Source organism: Vipera berus (genome assembly GCF_964194415.1).
Source record: "Vipera berus genome assembly, chromosome: 1".
NCBI classification, from domain to species: Eukaryota; Metazoa; Chordata; class Lepidosauria; order Squamata; family Viperidae; genus Vipera; species Vipera berus.
Window position 1 is genome coordinate 103,593,752 of NC_138202.1, and position 13,785 is coordinate 103,607,536.

The 13,785-nt window shown below is 36.0% G+C and overlaps 1 protein-coding gene across 2 annotated transcripts in view; it reads right to left on the bottom strand.

The window, feature by feature from the left end:
• Window positions 1-13,785, bottom strand: part of SOX6 (SRY-box transcription factor 6) — a 326,300-nt gene that overhangs the window by 207,449 nt on the left and 105,066 nt on the right. For both annotated transcript variants that reach the window (XM_081345836.1, XM_081345835.1), the window contains exon 4: window positions 2,559-2,648. In XM_081345836.1, the coding sequence (XP_081201962.1) occupies window positions 2,559-2,648 (90 nt within the window). The remainder of the gene's footprint in view (window positions 1-2,558; window positions 2,649-13,785) is intronic.

Below are 13,785 nucleotides of genomic sequence, written 5' to 3' on the forward strand. Positions count from 1 at the left end.
AATAATTATGCTTCAGGCCGTGGATTGATATATGTTAATTTTATGTTTTAAGATTAATGTAAGCTGTTACAAAACAAACAATTAATGGGGATAAATAACCATATTCTTTTTATTAAGTAATATAAAATGAAAATTTGGACAGTTTGAAGTGGAGGGGAAGAAATAAGAGGTTCAAGAAGAAAAGAATATAGGAGGGAATTAAGAGAGAAATAAGAGAAATTAAAGGAGAAATAAGACATACTTAAGGGGGGGAAGCCCCTTAATTGGACAGGGGTGTACTCTGTTTGGTTCTTCAGAAGGATGTCAGAAAAGGATTTGAAATCTTTTTCGAATCTTCAAATAAAGTTCTGGGACTGGTTTTGAGGACAAATCCAATAAGCATTCTAATAAGGAACCCAAGAGGCTAAGGTCATGAATTTTTTATATTTACAAATACACCCTTCCACAAATGTACTCCTATAAAATTTCCTAAAAATCTATTAACACTCCAAATTGCCATCTACATGGATTAGACTGGACTACAGCAATTTGTTTCCTGTGAGAAGCAGCAGGCACTCCTATACTAGCCACTGGCACACATGCCCCAAATTCTGCATCCTCTAACCCAGGGGTGTCAAACTGCTGGCCTGTGGGCTGGTTTCATCATACCACCCCATTGCCAGCAGTGCAAAAAGAGTCGTGATAGATCACGACACATCACGTGACATGGCGAGTTTGACACCCGTGCTCTAACCAGATAGCCAGGTTTTCTAAATAGCCAGAAGAATCCACTGTTCTCTGAAATAGCCCTATTAGGCAAGAAGTAGCTGCTCTTTAGAAAAGAGTAGAGGTGCATTATTAATCCTGGTATACTGGAAAGGATCCCCTTGATCACAAGTTATTTATCCTGGATCATTTTTTTCTCAAGAATCTTACTAGGATTTAGCTGTTTAGAGATATAATCCTCTGATAATGTCTCCTGCCTAACAGATGCATGCAAACAAAACAAATTGGTAAGATAGAAAAGAATTTTTATTCATTTTTAATTTATTTTATTCATCAAATTTATCTGGTTGCCCATCTCACATTAAGTGGACAACATACAATAAAACCTACAATTAGAACATTCTACAAAACTAATTAAAAGTGATACGCAAGACCATGAGAGAGAAGGTATTAAATATAATTCAGTCTTTACATTGGGATACATACTGGAGAATTATCTGGTGAAACTCTAGAATCAACTTGGAAAGTTTTAAAAGGATATTAATTCATGGAAAATATGGATGTCGATGACTATCATAGGCTATTATAATGGCTATATATTGAGTCCAGCACTGAGATATTACTTGCACAAGAACATGAGGGAATGTTTTTGCGCTTGCAGATTGATTTTGGGCTTCCCACAGGCATTTAGCTGCCAACAATAGGAACAAAGCTAGAGCTAGAATAAGCCTTTGGCTTGATCAAGAATAGGTCCTCTTATAAAATATTGCTAACAGACTAACTGCCCATGGAGACAGGAAGCTATTTTTAAAGTCTCATCTAAGAAAAAAAATGCTCACACACTACAAAATCTAATGCTAAAATGATGTCTATTTTGCAACATTTACCTTTTATTCTATATGTTGTATTGTTACAAAATGTGTAATACTGGCAGAAAAAAATGGTTGATTTTCCCTTTCCCCCCCCCCCATTTTTTTTACCCTGGCAGCCTTTCCCCATAACTCAAACTGTCTTGAAGCAGAAATGTATTAAAAGAAGAATACAAATTTCATTTATTCTCCAAACAACTTCTTCTTTCTAAAGTAAAGAACTGGGAAATTAAAATAAAGAATTCTCATTAGCCATCAGTGCAAAGAGCAGTTCTTCGTCACAAGACCACACCTTTATTTCTTTTATTTGGGATTCTTTAATCGTTTTAGTTTGTTTTTAAATTATTTCTTGCTTCACAAAGTTGGTTACAATTATCAATAATTCCAAGAGGAAAAAAATAGTTATACAAAAGAAATATGAAACCCAAAGCCCTGATTTTTGTTCTCAATCAAAAATGCAACAAGTTTTTTTTTCATAAACCACCCATGACTACACTATCTAAGGCAGACATGTCAAACTCGCGATGTCACAAGATGTCACGCAACTATCGGGACGGTTTTGCCATTGGCGGCAATGGGGTGGGCGCGGCTTACAGATGATGCGTCCAGCCCACTGGCCAGCAGTTTGACACCCCTGATCTAAGGGAATTTAAGTTAAAAAAAAGATTGTGGCAGTGAGTTCCCAAGATCCTGCTTAATAAGAGGTAGCTGCTTTGTCATAAATGTATCAAGCAGATTTCCAACGCAGGCATCAAAATCAATCTCATTCCACAGAGTTCATCAGCACTGAGAGAAGGCTAAATACAAAATAAAATCCACGTGGATATAAACCCAAACATTCTAAAGGAACTGCTGCCCTGAAAGCCCATTTCTTTCAAATTACATATAAAGTTTGGATGATCATTCCTGGGAATTTATCACCCATCAATCTTTTTAGAGAACTACTCCTCTAGATTAAGACATTGTATCCACATTAGAGTTTACCTTTTATTTCTCCAAGGAGTTCACTTGTGTTTAATCTCTCCATTTTTTCCTTCCAGTCTTTAGAAAGTAGTTTTTCCATGCAAGATGAATCTATAAAGAAAGGTGAAAGTATTAGCAAAAGTTAATATGAAATTAACAGGCAAACAGTTTGAGCAGCCTTTTCCAGAAAATGTGGCCTCAAGGAAATGCCATGCCTCCTAAATTATGACAGTGGCATCCTATTAACTGCTGATGTACTTGAAGACAGTCAAGGAATAAAAATATATCCAGCTTTCTAAATAAAGAATGATGCCAGAACTATATTGTCCTAACCTTCCAGAGGAATTTACAGGAGAAGCATCCAAGTTCTCAGGAGCACTCAAGTAAAATAGGGACAGTTTTAATTTCCACCACCACCACCACCACCCTCTTTTAAAGAGGACACTAGAAAGCTTGTGTTATGCATATTGTCCACAGTTTGTTTATATATCTTTGTGTTGTGGAAAGTTTGTGCATTCATTAATTTATTCATTACATTTGCACTCTGACTTTTGTATAGATCGGGCTGGCCTTCATTGTTATTTTTTCCTCCTATTTTACCCCATAACAACCACAACCTTGTCTGTTAGACTGGCCTGGACAAAGTGACTAGCCCAAAGTCACTTGATGAGCTTCTGTGGCTGAAGGTAAACATGAACTTGGATCTCCCTACTTCTAATCCAGCACCTTAATTATTACAGCAAAAAGCTATTTTTGCTGGAATTCAAACAAACATGTCACAAGACAAAAGTTTAACTGAATACACAGTCAAAACAAAGTATAGATATGTGTAGCGGGGACATAATAGCAATATTCCCGTATTTGAGAGGCTGCACAAAGAGGAGGGGGTCAATTTATTTTCCAAAGCACCAAAGCCGGACAAGAAACAATGGATGGAAACAAATCAAGGAGAGAAGCAAACTGGAATTAATAGCAACAACAGTTAGACTTATAAACCTCTTCACAGTGCTTTACAGCCCTCTCTAAGTGATTTATAGAGTCAGCATATTGCCCGCAAACAATCTGGGTCCTCATTTTATCAACCTCGGAAGGATGGAAGGCTGAGGCTACCTTGAGCCAGTGAGAGTCAAACTGCCAAGCTGATAGCAGCCAGCAGTCAGCAGAAGTAGCATTCTAACCACTGCGCCACTATGGATCTTAAGGAGAAACTTCCTAAAAGTGAGGACAATTAACCAGTGGAACAGTTTGCTGTCAGAAGTTGTGGTTGCTTCATCACTGGAGGTTTTTAAGAAGAGACCAGACAGTCACTTGCCTGAAATGGTACGGGATCTCCTGCTTGAGCAGAGAGCTAGAATAGAAGACCTCCAACAGACCTTCCAACTCTGATCTGATTCTGACTTTTGAGAATTGATGAGTGCATGTAAGAGGGAGAACAAACCACATATTTGTCATTTTCTTTCCAATCACAGTAAAATCAACTTTACTGTCTGCTGGAACAGTGGTTTGAACCAATCTTACTGATGGTAAAGAGGGACATGCAGGATAAATCTAAGGAGGGGGGGTGTCTGCAATTTATTAAAAAATCACATGGTAGTTATCTTCCCAGCCAAGTACTCTCACCTGTAATGAACCCAAGTCACAAAATAGGGTTTTAGGTTGCCTGCTCACATGCCTACTGACCTTCTGTTGATAGGAGGACTTATGTTATTGTTCTATTCTGAATTGGACCCAAGACTGTTGTTCTACCCACCATTATTCCAAAAGAAAGAAAGAAAATCAATCAGCTGCCTGGTGTTTCAATCTATGCCCTAACCACAGGTGTCAAACTCGCCGCATCACATGACGTGTCACGACATATCATGACTTTTTTTGCATTGCCGGAGCTGGGGTGGGCATGGCCTCTGTATGATGCAACTGGCCCATGGGCCGGCAGTTTGACACTCCTGCCCCAAACTATATCAATTCCATCCATGTGGCAACTAGTAATGACTTTGGCCCAAATTTTAATTATGGCTTTTCCTTTTGCCTTTGTGTACTTGCTTTCTGTACTCCTGATAAACATAGTAGGTAAAATTGCAGTTCATTTAAAATATAATCTTAAACAATAAAAAATATCATCACTTCTCTGAGGCTCACTATTGCTCATTTTTGGAAAAGCTTTAAATAACAGTTTAGAATAACATCTGCATGTAGCCAACCTTTGTAAAAAAATAATCAGTCCTGTAACTGCATACATATTACCAATTTATCAGAAAAAAAGATTGCTGCAAAACTTTTTTCCAAGTTTTGTCTACAAGAGTATGTGTACATTCTTGGAAAGAAAATGCCACTTGTTTCTTTTCCACCAAGTAGTATTTTAGTAGGAAAGCCAATTTACTAATTATATCCTTTTAAAATGGAAGGAAAGAAAAAACAATGAGCGGGAACAAAATTAAGAGGCTTTAAGTTGTGAAAGGCAGCATTATAATACTTGTTACACCATACAACAAACAATTTAATCTTAACAATCACAAGCTTTTATTACTCTTATGAATTTTGGCCAGATAATAGAAGCATCAACTAACCACCAATTATCAATAGAACATTATAATTTGTTGCCTGTGATACTATCAGTTTATAAAGATGACTCTCTTGTGCCCAGACAAAATTTTAATCATCCTCACCCCCACAAAACAATGTTGGCTTTAAGCTGATATGTACATAAAGTAACAGTATTTAAGCTAAGAGGCTTTCTCCCAATATCACTATTATTACCACTACTGTATTCAGATATTAGTGTAAAATATATTAGAGAATTAAGGCACATTCAGGCAGCATTAATTTTCTAGAATCTTATAAGAAATTTCAAAAGAGAAAAAATGAGAAATGTATATGGAGATTCTCAGTCATCCAGGTCATGGTTGTCCCAAAGGTGCTTTTTCACAAATGTTTGTTTCTTTGTAAATTTCTTTTCCATATACTAACAAGCTTTTACATATCCTTTTCCACACAACAACCAGCTTTTATTTTTAAAATCAATAAATGAAACTGATAGAATTAAATTGTTCTGATATGACATGTCTTCATGATTTTATGGTTTGGGAAGAAAATATCTAAAATTTTATAATTGGGCAAATTCATCCAAAATTCTTAAATATTAAACCATGGAAATAATGTTACAAAATGGTGGAGTGTGCTAAAATTGAACTATTATTATACCAATAAACTCCCATGAACTAGCAGAAGGAAAAATCTGGAAAAGATCAATATTTTCTACATAAGCCTAAAGTATACTTCATAATGCCTCAACTTTGCCTTTTCCTTCTAATTTCTGGATGGAGAAGGAAGAAAAGCAAAATAATTCAGTTTAAGGGTATTCCTAACTTCTTAGATGCAAAGAAATGTGGTTTTAAAAGAAAACTTAACGATTAAAGACCTGGCTTTCAGACATTATTATTTCATATCACCTTAAACTTATTACATCTCAATAAAGTATACATTTATATAATCCATATAATTGAAAACTATAACTGCCGTGAAAAGCTCACTTTTTAAAATACACTTCTTTAAAAGCATATTGTTGTTTATCATACAGTAATCTGATATTGACTTTTATTATATCTAAAACATGGTTTATTTACATACAATCTTGGCAATGTCTAGGCATAGACACAAAAGATAAACACATTAATGATTTATTAATTATTGGAAATGTGTGAAATATTTTAAGCAATACATGGAGGAGTTTGCAGAAAACCAATTTCAAACAAATCTCTTCTTTCCCTATATTGCAATAAAAAAATCTTCGGTGATGGAGAGGAATCTAGCAATATCTGAAACATAAGCAGCTCTCTTGAAATCATACCCAAGAAAACAATATTTATATTGGAGGAAAACAACCAATTTCTATTTACATTATTAAGGTTCAGTCTATATTTACAAGTGGAGCAATGAAGAATGATCATTACATTCAAAATACCTCCGGATTTCTGAAGTTTCTCTTCTTTCATATACTCCATTTCAACACTGACTTTACACTTTAATTATCAATTCAAACAGTCATTATATCATGTAAAATGTCCCATCTTACTTACTGTTTAATTCAGTTTTACGATTCATCTTTACATTCAGAGACAATCAAGCAAATGGTATTAAAAACAAAGCATCAGAATAAGACTATTAAAATCACTTTAAAATATACAAGTGGCCAGAGTAGTATTTACAAAATTAGGGGCAAACTCTAATTAGAACTTCCTTGAATTATAATATCAATTTCAGCATGCAAAGTCACAGTGAAATAGAACAAAATAATAATACATTAACTTTACTGGGCCAAATTGAAAGTGACTGGTCATAGTAAGAACCATCCAGACTATACTGCTGGCACTATGCCTGTTTTATACAGACAGCTTCCTCCTCCAACTTATTAATTCAGCTTCCATTTCATTTTATTTCATCTAGAACAAATCAGCTCCAGATTAAAGGGGGGACATTTGAAAAAAAAGATTCCAATAAAACATAAAATAAGCAACAATTTCAAAGCCAAATCCTGGCTTCATTCACAAGTACTGAATGACGATTCATTGAAAAAGCCATTGTACTTTAGATTGCACAAATTTCTAAATCATAGCAGTTCACCTATTATGCTATATTAAAATTTTACAAATTACACATTCCCTGACATGTGAAATAGAACTCTATTTGATATCTCCTAATGTGGTTCTGTGTAGCAGTGGAGGGTAGCAAGTTTCTTTTGTATTATTTCCAATGTATATTAACCCTCTTTTACCAAACTATGATTGTTTTGGAGCAGGGATCTTCAAACTTGGCACTTTTATGAGGAATTCTGGGAGTTGTAGTCCACAAGTCATAAAAGGGCCAAGTTTGAAGACCCCTGTTTTGGAGGAATCAGACAAGTGTAACTCTTTTTCTATTTGTGCTAATGCTGAAAGCAGCTTATTCATCTTTGTTTTTTTCAGATTCCCCTTTCTTTTCTAATCTTTTTTCCTCACGTTCCTTGTAAGATTGATTAAATTATTAATTATGTGCCATAAAGTTCCTTCAGAACTCCTAGTGACCACATAGATAGAATTGCTCCTTGTAGAGGTTTCCGATTTTATATTTTAAATCTTGTTTAGCAATTTTCCTTTACTCATCTGCGTCGGCATGCCTACCTTCCTTTTCAGTTATTATCTGAAGCACCTCTTATTTGTTTTCATCATTATTATAACCTGCACATGTAAACTTTTAATTCCATCAAAAAAAAAACAACTTGACCTTCCTTACAGAAGCTGACCTGCAAACTTCCGGCAGCTTTGCCTGATTTACTCAGTTTGTGTCACTCAGAGTGAAACAGCTGCCTCACATAGCAAGCAACGAAGGGACAGCAAACCTCAGGGTTCGCTGATAAAGCTATCACATGAAGCAACCGCTATTTTCATGTTTCTCAAATGAACTGTGTCAGCGCGTACATATACGTAGAGAAGACCAGGAACCACTTCCAAAGAAGCCAAGATGTGATTATTTTAATCATTCAAAGAAAGCTATGTTGCACGCCCTCTTTTTCATACTAGAGAAAATCCAGTATGCTAAGGATTTACACTGACTTAATGGCACATCCCTCCTTTTTTTGAAAGTTTTACATCCCCTGCTAAAGTGTTTGATACTTTCACTAGGAAACAGTTTGACAATTGCTCCCAAATTGCTATGGTAGGAATAGCAACATCATTTTGGGAATCCCCTTGACCAGTGGTGGGATTTAAATATGTGAACAACTGGTTCTCTCTGTGGATGCCACTTCTAGAAGTCCATTCTGGGTCTGGGCAACAAAAAAATTAGCTACCGGTTCTGCCGAAGTGGTGCGAACTGGCTGAATCCCACCACTGACTTTGACTGAAGAACTTCAAAAGGTATCAAAAGATGAAGGCAAAGAGACGGAAGAATCTTCAGTCATGTGCCATTTAAACTCGGCCTCCTACAATAATTTGTCTAAGCATTATATACTAAGATTTAACAAATCCACATATATAATAATCTTGTACCTCTTTCGTAAGACATATTTTCACGCTAAGTTAAAATTTGGAGCTTAGACTTCAGTTACAATTTTCTAAATCTACTCCAAAAATGAGGTCTGCAAAGTAGATTCCTTCCACTCGGAACTCTTAAGATATTCCCAAACTATTACTAGCTCTGATTGAAACTCTGGGCTTTCCAAATACTGGGATATAAATATTAGTTGTTGCCAGGCTTGTTATCTAAGCTGAGCTTGACTGGGAACAGAGCTGATAGCTCTTTTTTTAAAAAACAAAACAAAAACATAATGAACATTTCAGTGCACATAGATAAAATGCCATACCCTACTAAATCGCCCTCCCTCATTTTGTTTCCATCCTCATAAATGGGGATAACCCAAGATTCTGCCCTGACATTTATTCTTTTAATTTATTTACTAAAAAACAAAACCTTTCACCTTTCCAATGTTTTTGTTCTCTAAAAACAGCTCATACAATGCTCTATTCCTTTTTATTTTTAGCAGAGAAATAGGAGAAAGCATGCTTTTCCCATAGAGCAAGGCACAGATATAAACATCAACACAGATGCTCTGTGAGAGAGCTGAGCTTCTCAGCCACTTGATCATTAAGGAATGCACCAACTGTTTTAGATAATCTTGGGCCAGCTCAAATTCTGTTCCACACTCCCCTTCAGGAGTGGTCAGTCTTGCCCTGCTCCTAATTTTTCATTTTCCTCACTCCTCTGGAAGAAAGAAAGTGGGAAAGAGAGGGAGACCCAGAACTTTTCCAAACAAAGAAAAACTTTCAGACAATTAACCCTCTCTTCTTTCAGATAAATTACTAAGTATCAAATGCAATCTGTTTCCTTTGTTTAGCCAATATGAACAATTTGTAAATGACTCAGGAATAAAATTCAGAAAATGTCATTTTAAATTAGAACCATTATAAACATGCTAATGACTGCTCGACTAAAAAGATGCAGGATTAGTATAAAAGAATATATTTAGTTCTTGAGAAAACACAGTTGTCTTTCTGACAACTATTTGGACATTGAATTATATGGTTTACTCTAGAAAGCGTTGATTCCATGAGCATTGTAGTAGCCAAATCCACATCTTATGTCAGATAGTTATTTAACATATCAGTAAAACTGTTTACATGCAAGTATATTTTGAAGCTGTCAGAAGAGTATTTTCATTTCATTGTTTCCTTTCCTTCCTACTGTGGGCTGAATTTTTATATTATATGCCTCTTATTTCTGTTTGCATTATACTGACAATGGATTTCTAATTCCCAAAGTAACATGAAATGCTGGTGATGGATATAAATGGAATTAAAATAAAAATAAAAAATATAAAAAATATAAAAGAGACATAATTTACTTAAAATTCCAATCGGGATGCATATATGTATGTCACTTTCAAGGTGTATTACACTACACATATAAATACTCTTACCTTTATAATACTGATTATTAAGTACACAACTGCCTAACAAGTATCGGACATTTAACAAGCAAGTCTCTGTACCTTCTTAACATATTGTAGAGATTCAAATATTCCACATTATAGTTTTATAGTTTTTATAGTTTTATAGACTTATTAAGTAAGCTGAATAACTAGGATGGACCTACAGCAATGATTATGTTATTTACCTACTGAAATTCCACAGATTATTTTGAGCAGTCTGCATCGTATTAACTTTTAGTAGTCTGCTCTGCATTAACCTTTTGTTCTTACATGAGCAAAGTTTACCTGGTAAAAAATACAGGATCACCAACTAATTAGGAAAATTATGGCTACCCTTTTTGCAAAAATCCAGACAACCACTGAATGGTATTAAAGAGAGGCAGAAAATCATAAAACTATGTACAGTGTTTGTGTGTGTGTGTGTGTGCGCGTGCGCGCACAATAGTATAAAGTCCTCAAACTCCGGGATGAATACAAAACAGCTGTTTATTGTTTAAAAAATAAAAAAACAATAAAAGCAACTATTTACAAACATAAAACAACTTTAGCTTTCGCTGATCCACTGTCAGCGTCATCAGAATGAGTGTTAGGGGTGGGGAGTTTGTTTATAAACCTTGTTGACTCATTGCTCTGCCCAATAATCGTGTAACAGGGCTGCCCATCCTAGCTAACCGTAATTGCCCTAACTGTTGTTTTAGGTTTATAAATAGTTGCTTTTATTGTTTTTTATTATTTTAACAATAAACAGCTGTTTTGTATTCATCCCGGAGTTCGAGGACTTTATACTATTGCACAGATATGCCCGGGATTATATATATATATATATATATATATATATATATATATATATATATATATATATATATATATATATATATATATATCCCTAATATATATATAACATTTGGATTGCTAATAAAGAATTAAAGGGAGACAGATACAGCTATATCAAGCTTTTTTGCTCTCATCAGTCAGCCACACCCTTCTGAGATTCGAACCTGGGCTGCTTGCATGTTAGGCAGCCCAGGTTGCACATGCAAGCAGCCCAGGTTCGAATCTCAGAAGGGTGTGGCTGACTGATGAGAGCAAAAAGCTTGAAATAGCTATATCAGTCTCCCTTAAATTCTTTGTTAGCAATCCAAATTTAATATAAAAATGATTGTCACAGTTGTGACTGCTGCCTGTAGATGGCCCTAGTTTGGGCTGATACAGACAAAAGATTTCACCCATATTTGGGTCGACAAGGTGCACAAAACACTCAAGACACACACACACACACACACACACACACACATTTAGAAAACAAAAAAGTTACTGAACTCCAGGATACAAAAGAGCCTTTTAATCAATGAGCTTTCGTCAACCTCCTGTTGACATCATCAGAGTAAGGGAAGAATCTACATATAAACCCCTGTGACAGTTTAACGGTTCCAGCTCAGCCGTATAAGCAGCTTTCATTTAGATCTTGACATCTTGCCTCCCCCCAGCTGTTCGGCACGTCCATCCTGTTGCACGTGGCCATTCGGCACTGTGGCCAGATCATTGCTCTTGTCATTGCAGTTAGTCGTGGCATTGATCTGCTGTGTAAGCGCGTCAGCTGTTGATGTCCTCGTCATCCACCTCGTCCTGGTCATATTAGTCCGCTGTCCTTCCTTCGGCTCAACAGCGGGCTCCGCTTGTATTTTCATCACCCCACCTGTCATGCCATCATGTCATTTGATGGGTAAGCGAGTCAGCTCTTTCATACTTTTATTCATCCAGCATGAAGATGGTAAATGGTTAACTCGTTTAACTAACCTGCGTCGTTGTTCATGTTTTGTCCATGTTTGGTATGGCGGCAGTAACTCCACGTCAGGTGATTGAATGGCAACTGGACAGCCAAGTTTCTATTAGTAAACGACCACCTTTAGCCCTTATTCTGATGATGTCAACAGAAAGCTTAGTGATTAAAAGGCAAAATTTTTTAATATGAATCAAATCATTGAGGGAAGCATCTTTCCATATATATAGTTTATTTGTCCAAAATACCAGATTTCCATATTATTCTGTTTGGCATGAATAGTTCTAAATGCAATAATTAGGAATGTTACTTTCTATAACTACTTGTAAATCATGCTGGAGACAAATATTGGGACCTCATCTTCACGAAGGATAAGACCATCACTATTTTCTGTAGCTCTACTACAGTAACTTCATTAGAGCAGACTGAATACTTCTCAAGACCCAGTTTGCTTAACATTAGGGGAAAGAATTTGGTTAACATTAAAAAAGGCATTTGGTTAAGATTAGGGAAAGTCTGCCATCACATTTGTGGTGTTCCCATAGCTATGCTCTTGGCCACTCTAGGAACCAAATGTTGGCTGTTGGTCTCAACTGGTTTTACAGTGAATAAACAGATGGAAATCTGTCCCCAATATTTTTTCTGTTACAGAAAATCAAACTATGGATGCAAATAGAGGTCTGGAAAGAAGACAGAAAGTTTTTAATTCTATTCCCTCATGTATATTTTCCACCATAACATAAACAGCATCTATTCTTTTTTCCCCAAAATAATATGGGAAAAACCACAATATATGAATCATATTTAAGTTTCACCCTCCTTTCTTTCCAACACTAACCTACCACTCTGAATTCTGTGTCTTTATAATTTATTTTACCCAAATGCACCAATCAATGCAAATATTCTCAATTATGTCAGATATTTCCAAGCCAGAATGTTAAAGCAAACAAGCAAGAATATTTCAGTAGTGAACACTAAATAAACGATCCAGGAATTATTATTTTTTGTTTAATCATGCAGCACAATAGCCTATCATTAGAATACTAGACAAGTGAAAGTAGAAATTTGGAAGTTGCAGTAGTTGCACATTGTAATCAGATAACAAGGACTTCCTTCAAACCAACTCCTACCCTCCCTCCAATAATACCTTAAGTGTTTAAAAATTCTGTTGAAAAACAAAATCACAAGGAAAGAGCTTGCAAGGAAATTAAGGTAGGAAAGAATGAAAACAATTGCTACAACCTCATTAAGGGGTTGCCACAAAGAAGATGTCCATCTTTTCTCCAAAGCACCTGAAGGCAAGACAAGAAGCAATGGATGGAAACTAATCAAGGAGAGAACCAACCTAGAACTAAGGAGAGCTAAGGAGAAATTTCCTGACAGAATCAGTGGAACAACTTGTGTCCAGAAGCTGTGAATGCTCCAACACTGGAGGTTTTTAAGAAGAGACTGGACAGCCATTTTTCTGAAATATACTGAAATAGTATAGGCTTTCCTGCTTGATCAGGGGGTTGGACTAGAAGACCCCCAAGTTCCCTTCCAACTCTGTTATTCTGTCATCTTTCTTTATGGTTTCCCAAAGTGTGAAGACAACCCTGGGGAGGTAAAAAGTCTGTCTCTTTTTAAGAAGAGACTGGACAGCCATTTGTCTGAAATGGTATAGGGTTTCCTGCCTGAGCAGGGGGTTGGACTAGATGACCTCCAAGGTCCCTTCCAATTTTACTATTATGATTATTATGATCTGAAGGGGCATCACGAGGCAACTACAGGCCAATTATCTGCTTACCAACAACTTTCAAATTGCTAACTGGTGTGGTAGCTGATGCAGTACAACAGCATCTAGTTGAAAACAATCTCTTTCCACCTGAGCAGAAAGGAAACCGCCCCAATAGCAGAGGAACAAAAGATCAACTCCTAATAGACAAAATGATCTTGGAAAACTGCAAGAAAAGGAACACCAACCTGAATTTGGCATGGATTGACTACAAAAAGGCATTTGACTCTCTGCC